At 47.9% G+C, this 18,121-nt stretch overlaps 1 protein-coding gene across 2 annotated transcripts in view; it reads left to right on the forward strand.

Moving 5' to 3' along the window:
- Positions 1-18,118, forward strand: part of shank2b (SH3 and multiple ankyrin repeat domains 2b) — a 116,679-nt gene extending 98,561 nt beyond the window's left edge. The window contains exons 18-24 of one of the 2 annotated variants that reach the window (XM_068313899.1): positions 498-633; positions 717-797; positions 1,891-1,914; positions 3,461-3,573; positions 3,667-3,772; positions 4,603-7,111; positions 12,960-18,118. In XM_068313899.1, the coding sequence (XP_068170000.1) occupies positions 498-633; positions 717-797; positions 1,891-1,914; positions 3,461-3,573; positions 3,667-3,772; positions 4,603-7,111; positions 12,960-13,485 (3,495 nt within the window). In that variant the 3' untranslated portion in view covers positions 13,486-18,118. The remainder of the gene's footprint in view (positions 1-497; positions 634-716; positions 798-1,890; positions 1,915-3,460; positions 3,574-3,666; positions 3,773-4,602; positions 7,112-12,959) is intronic. The other variant, XM_068313908.1, reaches the window with a different exon arrangement.
- Positions 18,119-18,121: the final 3 nt, after the last annotated feature.

Genomic DNA, 18,121 nt, shown 5'->3' on the forward strand with positions numbered 1-18,121 from the left:
AAACCGGTTCAGGTTCGGGTTAACTCGAGCCTCTGATGTTGCCGTGGTGATGCGTTCAGGTCCAATCAGGTCGAGTTAGCAGGAGGAAATATTCATGAGCGGTTTTCTGTGTGTCCATCCTTCGAGCGTTGTTACGTAATCGTGGGGGGGGGGTGGAGACGGAGTGCGTTACATAAGACGACCCCCGCGGTGACCTCCTGTGAGGAGACGGAGCGCGACGGCGGAACACCGGGTCACGCTTCAACAGCTGCTTGGGGGACCCCTGATAATTACCCCCGCACCCTCACCACCAAGACAGAACAGCGTCTTACCCCACCATCATCATCTGTTGGCTCCTCCCACTCTATCTGCCTCGGAGAAAGGAGGCAGATGGAGTGGGAGGAGTACATTTAAAGTACATTTAAATATTGTTCTGATGGTAGAATCCGTTGCGTCCTCTACCTTTAGCATCGTTAGCGACGAGCTAACCAGTCCCTGCTGTGGTGCGCCCTCGACAGGTGAACCAGGAGAATGTGGTGAAGGTGGGCCACAGACAGGTGGTCAACATGATCCGCCAGGGGGGCAACCGGCTCCTGATCAAGGTGGTGACGGTGAGCCGGAATCTGGACCCCGAGGACACGGCACGCAAAAAAGGTGCGCCGATACCTTCATGCGTAGCATCTGAAGGTCTAGCTAGCCATGCTAATAACAGAGTTATTTATTCCTCTGTATTTTAGCCCCCCCTCCACCAAAGAGAGCCCCCACCACGGCCCTGTCCATGCGCTCCAAGTCCATGACGTCGGAGCTGGAGGAACTCGGTAAGAACATCCTGGTTTGGCGTTGATGTCGGGTGGAGGTAGGTGTCTAACGGCGTGTCTCTCTCTCTCTTCTCTGATTGGTCGATGTCTTGCTAGTGGATAAAGGTAAGCGCTTATCGCTGCCCCCCCCCCCCACCTGTTTGGCTTTGGCGTTTGGCTTCACTGCAGCTTCCATCGGCATCGGCAAACATGCAAATGAGAAAAAATTTTGAATGTCAAATATGTAAATGAAGCGCTGGATAGAAATGAGGGATAGAAGGGGGCGTGGCTGGAGGAAGGAGGCGTGGCTGGATGGAGGGGGTGTGGCTGGATGAGGGGATTGTTTTTCGCTGATGACTGATTTCTATTCACACCATGTAGCCAGATGTTACCTGCATGTACAGGTGTGTCGTGAGCTAGCTGGACAGTTAGCCTCGGCTGCTATGTTTGGGGTAAACACTAGCAACATGTAGCTAGGTAGCTAGGTGGTAAAGACCTCCTGGATCTCATGTCCTTCTCCTGTTTGGAGACGTTCTCATTTGATTCTTTTCTGTGTAGCCGTTAGCTACTGTTAGCTGCTATTAGCTGCTACTAGCTGCTGTTTGCTGTTGTTACCTGCTGTTAGCAGCTGTAAGCTGCTGTTTGCTGCTGTTAGCTGTTGTTAGCTGCTATTAGCTGTTATCAGCTGCTGTTAGCTGCTATCAGCTGGTGTTAGCTGCTGTTAGCTGTTAGCCGCTGTTAGTTGCTGTTTGCTGCTATTGGATGTTAGCTGCTGCTAGCTGCTGTTAGCCGCTGTTAGTGTTTGCTGCTATTGGATGTTAGCTGTTGTTAGCCACTGTAAGCTGCTGTTAGCCACTGTAAGCTGCTGTTAGCTGCTATTAGCTGCTGTTAGCTGCTACAAGCTTCGCTCGCTGCAGCTTTCCAATCTGTCATGCGTCATTCAGTAATAGCTTCTTTGCTAACGATGGGAATGACGCGTCGCCGTCTCTGACAGAACACCTGGTTAGCATGTTAGCTAATTTCTTCCACGCTAGTAAAAACATTTGCGTGAATAGAATCCGTGTGGAATACGTTTGTTCTCGGTTTAAAGATGTTTTCGTGTCGCCCCTCAAAGCAACGCTGAGGAAGAAGAAAGGCGGTAAGCTCCCGCCGGCATGTTTGATCCCCAGCCGATCAATATTGATTTAACGTCCTGTTGTGATTCGCTTTGAGTTTCAGCGCAGCCACGTGTTTTTAGCGTGTTTGCATGTTTTTTTTTACCTGTCGTGAACGTCGCTTTGATGTCTTTAGTGCATGATATACATGTGTTTTAGCTCCGCCCCCTTGTTCCCAGGCTCAGATTGTTATCCTTCTTCTTCCTGAATCAGGTGTGGACTCTGATTGGTCCGTTCATTTAGGGGTCTGTGACCTCATCCAGCTCACGTGACCGAAGCTAAAGCTCGTCTTTACTTTCTGCAGAGTCAGCTTCTTTTTAAAGTTCTAAGATGAACCTGAAGTCTGAAGTGACATCAAAAATCTGAGTTTACTGGGAATTATGGGAATAACTGGGATCAATCCATCAGATTTACATCTTTTTGGAATCAGTTTGGATTAGGAAGCAATCCAGGAATATTTTTAATCCTAATTTAATGAGATAATCTGATCTCCATTCAGATTTAATCCAAACAATTTCAGCTGCATTGTGGGTATTTTTATGCGATCAATACAGCCGTGTGACTCTGAGACGTCGCGTTGCTGACTCATCGTTATATATGTGACATGTGACTTCTAACACGCAGAACATGAAGGTGTTTCTTTCTTCATCTACCTCTTCTGTATGTTAGTGTGTGTGTGTGTGTGTGTGTGTGTGTGTGTGTGTGTGTGTGTGTGTGTGTGTGTGTGTGTGTGTGTGTGTGTGTGTGTGTGTGTGTGTGTGTGTGTGTGTGTGTGTGTGTGTGTGTGTGTGCGTGTGTGTGTGTGTGGAGGGGGAGGATGACTACGGGAACTCTTTCACTCAGGGGTTTCCAAGGCAACCGTGTCATGTTTTATTGTAGCTGCCGTCCAATCAGACGACGGATCAGCTGTGCTTCTTTTTTTTTCTGTCACTGGAGTTTCCACGATTGACGCTCCGCCCCTCTCCTCCCTTCTCCTCCCCTCCCCTTCCCTGGCTCCTCCCCCTTGGCTCCGCCTCTCCTCTGTGTGTAGATGCGCAGAAGAAGAGGATGGTTTTCAGAGTCACTCTAAGTAACCACGCCCCCCTGTTGCATGGACACACACTCTGCATCCAGAGTTAGCCTGGGATGTCAAACCGTTAGCATCAGGGCTAGCATGTAGCCTCTCTGTAGGTGGAGTCTAACTGATGACATCATCATCACGCACCCGAGGGAAGTTCATGTCTGCCACGTTTGTCAGAAACGCCGTTCCAGGATCAGAACGTTTTAGGCTAACGGCTAACTTGGCAAACGTCGCGCTCATCGCTAATGCGATGAAAGAACCGCCCAACGGTCGGATGATGATGCTGCTGAGTCGGCTGTTTGAACACTTGCACGGCTTTTGAGGCTGGAATCCATCCTCCTGTGCGGATTATTCCTTCTGGCGTGTGGGAGGGGGGTCTCTGTGAATGATTGGCTTGCGTTTGCCCCGCCCCTAGGCTGCAGCCCCGCCCTCTTTGCTCGACACTCACCGCCGTTTTCTCGATCTTCCAGACAAATCTGAAGAGATGACGCACGCGCAAAAGAGCTCGCCCGTAGACATGAAGATCGCCACGATTAAGCCACGCCCCTCCAGTCGCTGCTTGGTTACGACGGCCGATATGAACGTACGTTAAAAAATAATGTTTGCATTCACTTTGTAGACAATCATTTTTCGTAAGAATAAAAGGTTATTGTTGGTTTCACTCTCTGATTTGTAGTCCATGTATCACGAGCGCCAGGGCGTAGCGGTGGTGCCCCCCACTGTGCCGGGGGCGTTCCTGGGGATACCTGAGAAGGGAACCATGAAGAAGCAAAAATCCATAGGTAAAGTGAATGTGTTTGTGTGTGTGTGTACTACAACATTGAAGCTACTCATTAGGCGTGTCACGCTGGCTAACGTTAGCATTTTTGTCCTGCAACCTAGGCCCTAAGTTAGAACCAGGTTACATTTAAAACACAACTACTCACAACCTTTTGTCGATGTTTTTTTGTTGTCCGGCCAACAAGTGCATTGGGTCAATCACCTCCTGCAGGCTCCAGATAGCGCGCTGAGCTATCTGTGCAGGTTCTCAGTTATCCAGGTCATGGTTCTCCAAAGATGTTTAAATCAAGTTTCTTGAAGACTTTTCAACTCTCATCCAAGAGGCTTCTTCAGTTCTCGTGGTAGGAGGCAGAGGCTTCTTCAGCTCTTGTGGTAGTAGGCAGAGGCTTCTTCAGCTCTTGTGGTAGTAGGCAGAGGCATTTTCAGTTCTTGCGGTAGAAGCAAGAGGCATCTTCAGTTCTCGTGGTAGTAGGCAGAGGCTTCTTCAGTTCTAGTTCCACTATAATCGTCTTCAAGAAACTTTCTTGAAGTCCAGTGTATTGGTTTAAACAGTTTTAGATACACTGCTTAGCTAGTAATGCTAACATGAGTGTACAGGTGGATGTACACTCAGAAACACACAGAAAAACACTCAGAAACTCTCTCTTTCTGTACTGTGCCCCACTTTGCGACAAGTACAACAAGATCAAGAACCCTTTTTATTTGGATAAATAAAGTTTCAGAAAAATCTCACAATAATAAATGAGTCACTTCACTAATGGAGGGATAAAGATGCGCTGGGAAAGAAATGGGTCTTAGGCACTAATTGTTCTTCCTGCTCTATTTCTTCCAGGTACAACGGAGGATGAGAAACAGGGATTCCTCACCCCTCCGCTACTCAAGTTCTCTCGCAGCCTTTCTATGCCTGACACCTCAGAGGACATCCCACCTCCCCCTGCCATTTCGCCGCCTTCGCCACCTGCCTACAACTCAACCGCTGGCCCGACACCCAAGAGCTACGGAACCACGCGTCCAGGTTTCACGCAGAACTCCCCCAATGCAGTTACGACCGTTAGCCGGACCACCGACGTTGGTACGTTAAGACGTGGCTATTTCCGTCAGAGCTCGGAACAGTTTGAGAGCACCCGAACACGAGGTCGTACGCCAGTGCCCGAGAACCCGTACTCCGAGGTGGGCAATAAGACACTGTACGTGCCAGCAAAACCAGCTCGGAGGAAGGGGATGCTAGTGAAGCAGTCCAACGTCGAGGACAGCCCAGAGAAAACATGCCACATGCCAACAAGCCCCTCGGGACCGGTATCCATGCCGACCACGCCTGTGGAGCGTACCTGCTCCTCCATCCCCATTCCAACCATTATCATTAAAGAGCCCTCCACCAGCAGCAGTGGGAAGAGCAGCCAGGGTAGCAGTATGGAGATTGAACCCACCACCCCTGAACACCCGCCTCTCGCGCCCGCTGTTGGTGGAAGCGGAGGTTTGCGTCCTGACGACCCCCTGTCTCTAAACAACCCGTTTGCGGCAGCTATTGCTGGGGCAGTACGAGATCGCGAGAAGAGGCTAGAGGCAAAAAAGCACTCAATCGCCTTCCAGTCGATAGACATGGGCGATGATGACTTCAGTTGTCCCACGCCTACCCCTCGTCTCCGTCAGTCCAAGTCCATCGATGAAGGGATGTTCAGTAGCGACGAGCGGCTTCGAAGGATATTGGCACCCCCTCCCGCAGCACAGCTTGGGCCCCCAGTTGGGGGAGGTAGTGGCAACATGACGGACTTCAACACTCCTGAGCCCACGGTGGTGCGAGAACCTCTCAACACCAGAACAGGTCAATGTCCCAACCTGGATAGTCCTGTTAGTCTCCCGGCAACCCCTCCGAAGAGCCACTATCGGGCCAACGGGACCTACCTCCATCCTGTCACGGGCAAGCCTTTAGACCCTAATTCTCCGCTAGCTCTTGCTCTCGCAGCTCGTGATCGGGCCATGAAGGAACAACAAAACCATCCTCAGAATCCGCCACAAAATCTTCCTCAGGTTACACAAATCCCGAAGCATGACGCCCAGTCCCTTCCAATTCAGCCAAGCCACAAACCGGACCTCAATCAACCGCTGTTTATTGACACCAAACTACGATCCGGGATCGAGACGAGTTTTGCAGCAATCTCCACCGCGACCATGGGCCGACCTGGTCGGGGTGGTTTGCGGAGGCAGATGACAGAACATAAGTACGAGTCTGATGGGGCACGGGAAGAACGGCAACACCAGGCGGTCGAGGAAAGGAAAAGCGCACCAGCAGATGTGGCGGACACGTCACAACCCAAGTCAGCCGGACTGCTGATGGTCCACACCAGCACTGACCCAAGCAACAAGGTGAACAACCAAGAGGTTGAGGGGCAGGACAGCAACAGACCATCTGAGCTGAAAGACCCCAACCAACCCGATCCTCTCGAGGCGACAGCGTTGTCCGTCAACCCCCAGGTATCGACGTCACGGAGGAGGAGCATTCCCTTACGAGATTCCATGGACGAACCAGTAAAACTGCCCTTCCGCATCCCCCCTCCCCCGCTGGCCTCGGTTGACATTGATGAGGATTTTGAGTTCTCAGAGCCCCTCCCCCCACCACTGGAATTTGCCAACAGTATCGACATTCCCGACGACCAGGCTAGCGCCATCGCAGAGATGCTTCAGCAGCAAAGAAGGAATGGGGGACCTCCTTTACCACCATATCACGCTCACGCCCCACCACCCGTCACCGACCAATACAAACGGGTGGCAAACAGTTTGCCCCCTTCGTATCCTCCTGCTCCACCTGATCCGGAGTCGGGGGTGGGTGACTCAGGCATTGAAGAGGTCGACAGCCGCAGTAGCGGGGATCCTCAGCACCTGGAGACCACCAGCACCGTTTCCAGTATCTCCACCCTGTCATCGGAGGGGGGCTTCTGTGACAGCACAGTGGAGAGCCTCTATGCCACCGCAGACGGGCATGCCTTCTTGGTGGATCGCCCCCCAGTGCCCCCCAAACCCAAGGGCAAGTCTGTCATCAACAGAACCTCACTTTATCATGATGCACTTATAGAAGAGCCCCCGGAGTCCTATGGGTCACCGCCTCAGGCCCCTCCCCCTCCCCCCGCATCTTCTGAACCTCTTAGGACTCCCACTCAAAGGACGTCCAAGCTGTGGGGCGATCAGGCCCCCGAGCTACGCAGCCCCCCATCCACACCAGACACCAAGAACACAGTTATTACCGAGCTGAGCTCCATTCTGCAGCACATGAACCGCGACAGGCCGGCCAAGCCAGGGGACAGCCTAGACTCCCCCACAGGGACCCGGGGCGCCTTTGGAACCAGGTACATGTGGGTCCTAGGGTGGCTAGTGTTCATTGTTTCTAGTGATCGATTGGAGGCTAACGGGCACCACCAGTTCATACCAGACCAGACCAGTTTGTATCAATTGGTGCTAGTTCTCAGCATTATGACAACCGGCCAGTCCAGGTAGTCCTCCACATACAAACACAATTAGTTACGAGAGGTTGCTAGTAAGCCGAAATGTTTGTAAATCGAATGTTTGTAGGTTGAAGAATATCTGTGTAGACATTTTTAGCAGAAATTTATAGCTCGTATTTAATAAGTAATAATTATTCCGTCCTAAATGCTGCCATCTCATACAAACTGGACTGGTCTTGTGAGTCTTTGGTCTGAGCTGGTCCTACGTGAGAAAACAAGAATACAACTTTCTTTACCTCTTGCTTGCCTTGTCAGAAAACTCGTCCAGTTTCTGTTAGGTAGACATTTAGGCGTCACTAGAAACCAGAGACCAGGACGTTTGTGGTGTTGTCGCTGGTTTTCAGCAATTTTTGTCAATCGTAGGCCAATGTTCAAGAAGTCTCTTTTCTCAAAAACTTGGGACAACGGGGTCCAGGTTGAAAACTACCAAACCTTTCATGACTCGGTGCCTTAGTTTGTTGCTGTTTTCCAGGACCTGAACGAGGACGAGTTTGGTTTGGTTTGACGTGGACAGTTGATACTGTTCTGTCCTCTGGTGGTCATACGGGTCTTCTTGTCTTGTAGACAGAAGTCAGGAAAACTCTGCTGGTAGTTTTCTAGATGGTGAAGTTGTCTTAGTTCAGAATCAATCTAAGGAGATAAACAGAACTATCTTTTTTGAATTTTTACGTCTTTCCGACCTTTTCTTCTCACATTTCTCAACTGAGAGATAAAATATGTATAATTTCTGCTTTGAAATGTCTAAAAATGAAGAAATCTTTCTGAAAATATGGTAAAAAAAATTCCATCAGTGGTCAAAACAGAGAAATTTCTTTACCTTAAATGAGAGGAAGTCACAGAACGTGACAAACGAGACTAAAAAGAAGGAACCAACGTGGAGATTTCTGCCCCCGTCAGCTGGTTTAATATCAGTATGGGGAGGGTTCATAAACGTTTAAATTAACGTAAATAATAAGACAAATAGTTCGTTCATTTGGTACATGTGGTCGGACCGGATCCAGGTCCTGCAGGAGTCAGGCTGGGACCAAGTTTGGCGGGCCGGCCCACCGCTGATCAGAGGGGTGTGGCTAGCAGAGGGGGCGGGGGAACAGGTAGATAACCAGCAACTCCTCCTCTTCCTGGTTCATGTCATGTCACCTGATGACATCACATCCAAGGTCTCCTGACTCATCTGTTAGGATCCCATGTTCGCCTCTCCGTCGGATGGCGTCGGTCTCTGATCATGTGATCCATCCATCCATCCATCCCTCTCTTGTTAGCATCAGATTTTCTTCTTCTTTTGTTGCTGTCTCTTACCCTCCAAGATTAAATGTGCGTTGGTTGTGCCAGTGGACGACGGGGTTGCCTAGCAACCGGCTGATGAGAGCAGCCTTGAGGCCCGCGGTGATGTCAGCCCATGTCGGGTGTGTGTGTGTGTGTGTGTGTGTGTGTGTGTGTGTGTGAGGATGGCAGGACTAACCCTCAGCAGAGTTCAGCATCATCTCACGCAGGTCACGTGCGGCGCTGCTCTAGTGGGCCGGCGTTACGTAACGGGCCGCTCCACACGCGTGTGCGCTCCGGCGGCTATAAATAAAGGCGGCGTGCACACACGCGTGAACGGGGAACACGACCAGGTACGCGTGAGGCGCCGCGCGCCGGGGAAGAATAGGGGGGGGGGTCATGTGACGTGGGGTGTGGTGGAGGAGGGGGATCCCACCACGGGTATCCATACCCATATGGGAGGGGGGCAAATGCTGACTCAGTTAACCCTCAGTTGTGCTGACAGGATCAGGATCAGCACCTGGATCCGTTTCGAGGGTTCTTCTGGATCGTGATTCACGTGATCGTTTTAATCCAGATTAGTTTACGGTAACCTTTAATCCTGATATCCGTGGAGGTTCTCAGTCATCCAGGTCATGGTTATCCAGAGCTGTTGACGTCGATCCACGGGACTTTAAGAAAGTTCTTGAAGACGTTTCACCTCTTGTCCAAGAGGCTTCTTCAGTTCTGAAGGTGTCTGGTCTGGTGATCCCGTATGCGTCTGAAGAACTCAGGAAGATCTTCAACAAACACCAGGTAACTGTGTTTTAAGATGGGCAACACCCTCAGACAAAGACTGGTCCACCCGAAAGACCCCACACCACACAGGACAGGACTCAGCAGTCTGCCCCCCCCTCAAGGAAGAGGGACACTCATTTCAGGACACCGATGTTCAGATCCTGGACAGGGAAGATAAATGGTTTGAGAGAGGAGTGAAAGAGGCCATCCACGTCTAAGTGGAGAAGCCATCTCTGAACAGGGGGGGGGGTCTGTGACATCACCTGTCTCCCATTAACAATCATGTCCTTTCGAAACTCCCAAAAAGATTGTCTCAGCAGATTGACCCAGGTGACCCTCATTAGCATACAAAGGTGAAACTCGCATTTCAACGACCCCTTCTCTGACACCCCCATCAACCATTGTTGAGGAACCAGATAGAACTGACCACACCTCACAGGGTTAATAAGCTGGGACAAGACCAGGCACCTTCAGAACTGAAGAAGCCTCTTGGACGAGAGACGGAACGTCTTCAAGAAACGTCTTAAAGTCCAGTGGATCGACTTAACCAGCTTTGGATTTAATCCTGATAATTTAATCCTGGAGAAGAAGAAGAAAACACTTCAATGAACTCCCCAATAGTTTTTAAGATCGTCAACAACAACAGTCTGAGTCACTGTTGATGATCTAGTGTAGCATGTAGCATGTAGCATGCAGATTAGCTTCAGAGTGGAGGAAGAGGAGGAGTTATTGTGGTCAGAGTCAGAGTTGTCGTCACCACCACCACTATCTTCACTCGTCTTTGCTTTATCAACCCACGATAAAATGTAGAGACAAAACCAAACAGCAACAAGACGGGGTGACGAGTGTTGGGGCTGCGTAAACGCAGCAGTGCTGCCCCCGCGGGGGATGTGGTAGAAAGAGGAACTGCAGGATGATAGCCGGATGATAGTCGGATATGGTGAAGCGCATTTGTTCAAATCTACAAATGTTAGTTCTACGGATGTTTGTAAGTTGAGGACTACCTACTTAGTTCTTGTGTGTGTGTGTGTGTGTGTGTGTGTGTGTGTGTGTGTGTGTGTGTGTGTGTGTGTGTGTAAATGCATATAGTGGGGGGTTGAATAATGAGTCTGATGGTATCATTGATCATTTTTTCTCCGTTCCGTCTTCCTTTGTTAAAGGCGGCTCTCAGTCGCTGCAAGAAATGGTAATAAGGTCGTGGAAGCTAAACGAGGCTCTGCGCTAATTAGCCTAATAGGCTATTACATGCTTTTGACATCGATATGCGGAGAACAGAAGTGTTTAATGAAGGAGAAGTGTGTGACAGATCTCAGGTGAAGTGCTTTGAAGCGTCGGTGCGGCTGTGGTCGTCCACCCTCGTTCAAACCAAATTAAAATAGTGACCCAGCGGCGCTGGTGAATAAATAAACGTGAAAACGGTGTTGGCGTGCGCCTGCATGCCGTCTGCCGCTAAGAGCAGCCGGTGCTGAAAGTCCGTCTCTGGTACTTGGTGAAGGACGCTCTCCAGCAATGGCCCAGTTCCATTTTGGATGAACGTCCCCCCTTTTGTTCCCTTCCCTTCCCCTCAGGCTGCTCCATATGTCCCGTAGAGCAGAGAGCGCTATGTAGGCTAAGACCTCCCCAACAGAGGAGGGCATCCCGTTTGAATGGGGGTGGGATCACGTGGAACGTTTGTTCATCCGTGATTTGATCACATCAGGAGCAGGAAATAAAGTCCTGGGGGGGGGGGGGGGAAACTGAGGACGTGACGACTATTCGCTAATCTACAGCCAATGCTGCAGCTAACGTTAGCATGTCTGCAGTTAACGCTGAAGCTAATGTTAGCAAATCTACAGCCAATGCTGCAGCTAATATTCGCTAATCTCCAGACAGATGGATGGCAGGGTTCTCCATCTGACGTGGAGAAGATGGAGACTAGTTCGAGACTATAAGACTAAAATAAAACATGATTCCAGGAAGCTTGTATGATGTCGCCTGAGTTCCCAGAAGCCCTGGGGTCCCAAATGGATCAAACAAACAAACAAACAAACAAACAAACAAACATTAGTTAGCCACGTCATCTGAATGTGGACGCGCTGCTTGTGATCTAGAACCAACAACCACATGAAACAATCACGCAGCGTTGAATGCGACAGGCTGGGTCTAAAATCAAACGTTAATTATTAATTAATTATTATTTAATTATTATTAAAAATAACTTTTTTATTTATTAAAAAGGCTGAAAAGTAAAAAAACGTTTGGTTTCATTTGGTCTCTTTATTTCCATCTATGCTGATGATGTCAGTTTCTGTGGGAGAATGGTTCTATCATTACCCCACCCCCCACCCCCACCAGCTGTGTGAAGTCTATTAAAGGTTAGCGTAACCTTCCCTCCCCATGCATGTGCACACATGCATCCATTAAGCAGCAGTGGGTGGACTGAACTCTGCAGGCTTCCCCCAGGCAGCGTCTTTTCAGCGCCGCTCCGCAAATAAAAAGAATGATCTCCGTTCTATCCAACCAGAACGTCGTCCACAACAAAGACACTTCTCACAAGTGGCTTACATGAAGTTCTATTTTTTCCTGTACATCTTGAACGCATCATTTGGTTATCTTTAGAATAAAAATAATATAACCGTCGCTGACTAATGAGTAAACAAAGGTGTGCCAATAAAAAGGGTCCCCCTCAGGTATCTAAAGCCGTTTTAAGGTTGCACGCGTCTACCGCCTTCATTAATGTTATGTATTTTTATTATTTATTCCTAATTAATTAATCAATAAATGAAGGACTGGAAACATGCTGTTGAATCTGTCGAGTCTACCTTCGTTGCCGAAAGTAATAAACAGCTTAAGAGTTTCCTGTAATTAGCAGTTAATTAACAATTAATTAACAGTTTATTAACATGTTTAACACGGGTTGATTTTGGAAAAAACAGACACAAATGTGAAAAAGGTAAGTCAGATTCTAGAGCACATGTGTCAAACCAAATGTGGCCCTCCACATCACTTTATGTGGCCCCCGAGAACATAAAAGATCAGAGTGTCTAAAAATAAATAGGTCAGAAGTGTGCTTTGACCAAAAACTACATTTCCCACAATGCAGTAGTTCAGCCCATTTTAACGCTGATAAATAAGATTTGAACAAAGTTAACGTCCTAACTTGTGTCTGATGTTATTTTTCTTTATTGATTGATAGTTTGATCCTTGATTGATGGAGTTCTGTGGGTTTAATAACCTGACGAATTAAAAGGATTTATGTTAGAACAGAGAAACAAACAAACATGTGTTTTCAAGTTACAAACTGAAATGTTTGTAACTTGAATAAGTAATAAATTCAGAGTTATTTACCATTAAGGAGTAGTTACATTTATGTTACACTGAGTTACATCTGGCCCTTTGAGGACAGCCCTCAAGCTGATGTTGTAGATCTCGGTGCAAATGTCTAGAAGATCCTAAACCCAAAGGCTCAGGTTGGCCTATGTCGCCACCTTCTGGTCAAAATGTGGTATTACACTCATCACGCCACACTGGTTTCGTCGGAGAAGTGGGGGAAAAACTGCCCCCCAAAAACCCTTTAACAATGAGAATCATGGGGTACCGTCAGGAGGATGGATGGACCAAACCATCATGTGACCTCATGTGATCCTCCTCCTCACCTGTTCTTTCTCTCCTCCAGGCCTCCAGCCGACGACTCAGGAATGCGTAACAACGGCACGGCCGCCGCCCTCACCTCCACCCCTCCGGGCAGCCTCCCATCCCAGACCCATCCCTGCAGCCCGCCAGACTCCGCCTCCTCCCTGACCCCTTGCTCCTCGCTGCCGCCGTCCGTGTCGCCCACCCTCACCGACGTCTTCGGCCTGCCCACCCCGCCCATGGGCAGCGGCGGCGCCTACAGCCTGAGCTCGTCGTGCGGCGGCAGCGGCAGCTCGCGCTCGCCGTCGCCGCTCACGCTGATGCAGGCGGTGGCGGCTTCCGGGAAGCCCTTCGTCTCCAAACCCATGGAGCTGTGGAGCAAACACGACGTGGCCGACTGGCTGGAGAGTCTCAACCTGGGGGAGCACCGGGACGCCTTCCTGGACAACGAGATCGAGGGCGCCCACCTGCCGTCGCTACAGAAGGAGGACCTGATAGACCTGGGCGTGACCCGGGTGGGCCACCGCATGAACATCGAGAGGGCCCTCAAGCTGCTGCAGGACAGATAGACCCTCAAGAGTCCTGGGGGGAGGCGACCAAGAGTCTGACCCAACGGGAGCAATCGGGGGGGTAGTACAACCACTTTTCCCGATCTATTCGCAATCTCAAGTCCCGGAACTGGTCATTTCTCGCTGTGCCACCCATCCCCCCCCCCCCCCCCCCCCGGGCATCAGGAGCCGACGGGACGGCGAGGGGAGAAACCGTTTCGTCCCGTTAAGGAGCAAAAATAATGGAATTGCGCGGAAATGCCGGAACAAGAATCCCCCGTTGTTGGAATTTTCGCGCTTTGGAATACCGAAGACTTTTTTTTCTCCGTACACCCGCCGAGGGTGAGGAACAACCAGCTGAGCTGGTCGTCGCTCCTTTTCTATCTTTGCTAGAATTTGTTCAGAGAATATTTCTTCACTAGAGTCCGACCGGAGTTATATTTGTTGGAGGTTGTCGAGAAAAATTTGAGATAGACTCCGTTTTTTTTTTTTTTTTTTGCTTTTCACCTGTTTGTGTCAAAATAAAAGCAACCGACAGACAATAACACATATCACACTAACACACACACACACACACACACTTAATGCACACACATTAGAGGTACACACACCCGTGCATGCGCACACACACCGATAATACCATGGCCTTCTTCTCCTAAGTAACGTATGGAAGAGGTGGATGCGGAGCTCCGCTGTAGCAGGAGCCACGCCCACCTGTGTCCACCCAGGGGGAGGGGAGGAGCAGGGTCCCGGGTGGACACAGCTGTTTTGTCTGTAGGGGGCGCCCTTGTCCCTCTTTTCCTTCCGGTATGTGCGTGATTGGGCGACCCCGGTGATGCTAAGCCAGGAGCCAGCTGCTTTACTTTTTGTACCTTCATCACCATCAGCAGGCGTTCCTGCGGCCCCACATTGAATATTATATGAAATATTTATGGATAGTTGAAGTTTATGGGAATGCGTTTGAGGATTGGGACCATTCATCGAGGATTAGCTTAACATTTAGCCTGGAAAACTGCTAGCTTGTTACCGTGGAAGGTTTCTGCATATTTTTCCATCATAGCTTTTAAAAGAATTTCCAAAATGAATAACACAAGCAAAAATGCTTGAATTTAGTATTAAACTAGCAAACTAGCTAGCTAAAATGTTGTTGTTTTTTATCAAATGGAAAACCCATCAATGACAATCAAACCTGGGTTGATAGATGAAATATTTTGTGTGAGAAAGATTAGCGATGATGAATGCCTCGAAAAACATTTTTTTCATTTGTTAGCAAATGTAAGCGCGGCTATAATGGCGGCATTTAGCTCTACTCAGTTAAAGAGTTTCAATTCAGCTTTTAGACAATGGTAACCTAGCAGTTTTCCCATCCTGATGCTAAGCTATGCTAATCATCTCCTGGATCTAGGTATATATGATGAGAATGGTAGGCAGGTCATCTTCAGAATAAAACAGTTACTGTCAAACTTTTGACAGCTTTTATGTAAAATTATATAAACAAACTCCCACCGTACCTTTGGAACCGTTTTTTAGCTGTGACTATTTTAAATAATACAAGTTATTAGCAACCTAATAAATAACAACTAAATCTCACAGGTTGCTATTGAAAGAGCTAAAACTCAAGTTTTGCTTGAGGAATTACGTATTTTCTATTTAACTAAACATTTTGTACATTTTTCTTTGTTGGTTTAAAGAAAAGAAGAAATTAAGGACCCGATAAAGATTCGTTAGCATTGAGCTAGCTGTGACTCGAACCCAACCAGATCCTAAATGAACCCCATTTCAGACTGCAGACGACGCCGACAGTCTTCTCTTTCAAAAGTGAACGTTTAGACAGGCTAATGCTTTAGCGGCTAGGCTAGCCAGGTGACGTCATCATCATCATTATCCAGTCTGAAGAAGAATTTTTTTTATAAGGGTCCAAATTTAATCAGCATTTATAAAGCTGGAAATGTAAATGTGTTCGCTGGCACCAATCAGGCTGTTCAGAAGTAGAAGTACAGTTTGTGTTGAAATGTGTGTGTATATAAGAGTATATAAGAGTGATAATAGGATCAAAATGTCTATTTCAATTATATGTATAGCTCTATTAAAAGTTTAAAGTCAAACATTTTATGAAGGTTGCGTTGCCAGAGTGGACCTGAGGTCCAAATTCTCATGGAATCCTTTTGAGTCTGATGTCAGGGTGGGAAAATCAAACGCTACTGCCGAGTTCCGGATCAATTAGACTGAGAATTGATCAGGATATCAGGATGCTCATTTTTCAAAATTAAACAATATCTGTAAACTTGTTAGCTTAAACAGCACTTTTCTGCTCAATAAAATGTAATTACAGCATTTTCTGGACTATAAGGCACACCTTTAATGAATGGACTATATGAATGGATTATAAAGTGCAATGTTGGTTTTTGAGAAAATTAAAGGCTTTTCGGTGTGCCTTATAGCGCGGGAAATATTTTAATTACTTTACATCTTTCCAATCATATTTTATTTGCTGTTGAAAGCTAATTTTAAACCGTCTACTGTTAGCCAAACCAGTGGTCATCAACGTTTTTGCCCCACAGACCGTCCTTTTAAGGTGTGGTGGTAAATCTGACAAAATGAAACGATTTGACCAGTAGAAAACCTACGGATCCAGTTTGTGTCAACTTTATTAGTCGTAACGTCACACCAACGTTTGCTTCTGGTTGGTTCTGATAGCTTGGGAAGTTTCAGTTTCGTGGTAATTTATTCTGTGTTAGCAGCCGGAGTGGCCCCTTTAAGAAGGTAGTCATGTGACCGACGCAAGCATCTCCACGAGCGTCAAGAGTGTTCTGGATTCTTTCTGTGTGACCCGGTAGCGACTGACCCACGGACCAGTACCGGACCACGAGCCGGGGGATGAGGACCACTGAGCTAAAGGCTAGCATGTTTTGTAAATTTACCCAAGCACATTTCATTCCCAGCTAACATTAGCGTTTCGTTAGCTTTCACCCACTGAAATGAAATGATTCCCTACGTTTGAGACTTGAACCCGGCACACATTGGTTCGACTCTTGCCATCCTGCCACCAGTGGAAAATGGCCGCTGTGTGAATGCGGTCAGTCCCCCCCCACCGCCGCCCCACACCCCTGCCATCATCCCTCAGAGGATGCCTTAAATAGCTTGCGTCCCCGTCCTGTCGGAGAACAGGAGCTCGTGTTTTCACTCCGGGTTCTTTCTCGACTTGAACCCCAACGTCTGGAGAGGCGACTGGGCCCCCTTTTTTCTGGTTTCATCTCGACGCTCTGCAGCTTCAGAGGAGACGAATGAAACGCGCTCTGTGTTCTGTGAACATTCGCCGTCTGGAGGCGGGAACGGGACAATGCTGCTATAAACCTGTTTCAAACAGCGACGTTTCAGAGGGTAGAAAAGCACAGTATTTTTAAAGATTTGTATAGAGTTCTATGAAATTTTATAGAGGTTATCTGAACATAAATCTGTTCAACACTGACATGTGGATTGCCAAAAAACAGAACTATAGATAAAATGTGGATATGATTAGACTCATGGGTTGTGTAAGAAGCAATATTTATTCTGAATGAATCTCCTTGGTTGTATTTTATTTTGTCATCTTAAACTTACATATCACGTGATCACGCGTCAGTGTTTTAACAAAGTGTTGCCTCACATTAAATACTCTCCGCTGCAGGATTTAGCGACTTCTAGTGGGCAGACTGCAGATTGCAACGAGCTTCTGAGCCCAGGTTTGGTTCCTTCTCAACGTTCTGCCATTAGAGCCCCCCCTAAATCCTTCATCCTGGACCTTTTAGAGGAAAACTTGGCATAGACATACAGTCTCGGTCGTTGAAAAAGTCGAGCCAACTTCTAAGTCTTCTTGGGCTGGAGGAGCTGTTTAGAAGCTAGAGAAATGTTTCCTGGACTTGGAAACTTCCCTTGTTCCTCTCAGCTCAGCGGAGGTCAGAAAACCACGACTGGGTTCTCCTTCGTGGCTGAACTCCAGTTCTCTTTTAGACCCCGAGCCTGATTATCTTCTCACGACCACCGTCTTGCCTGACTAGACTTCTCTCATCTTCTTGAATCAATCTAGAGTCTGTGTGTAGAAAAAAATGCTAAATTTGTAAAGTTTTAAAGTATATATATCTACAGGCCATCATGGTAGGAAGTTATACGACACCTATATTTATATATATATATATGTATACATACATAAATCCACCAAATGATTGGTGGTGACTGTTGGGTTCCTTGTGGATCAACAGGTCACTGAAGTTTCTCTGTGAAAATGTAGAGCTGAGTAGATGTAGGAGTCTTTAAACGCATCACCAGGCCACGTTTGGCTCACGACCCACCCCTCCCCCCCTTAAAAACACCGCCCCGACAACACGTGTCCAACATTGGTTTTTCTTTCTTTCTGAATTCTTTGTTCCATGAATAGACTTTTATTCTTTGATTAAACCATAGAGGCTAGGATGTTCTGGGTAATTTGTGGACACCTGTGTTCATGTTTTCTATGTTGCTGTAATTTTGTGCTACTGAATCATCATAGAGTCAAACTAAATGAAAAGAGGGAGAATTTTCCTGTAACTGCACTCGTCCTTACCTCCTGCCCCTCCAATCCTCAAGAGTTCTTGTATGGCAACCAAAATTCACTGTAAGAAATAAATATAATATTGCACTG

This window comes from Antennarius striatus, chromosome 1 (genome assembly GCF_040054535.1).
Source record: "Antennarius striatus isolate MH-2024 chromosome 1, ASM4005453v1, whole genome shotgun sequence".
NCBI classification, from domain to species: Eukaryota; Metazoa; Chordata; class Actinopteri; order Lophiiformes; family Antennariidae; genus Antennarius; species Antennarius striatus.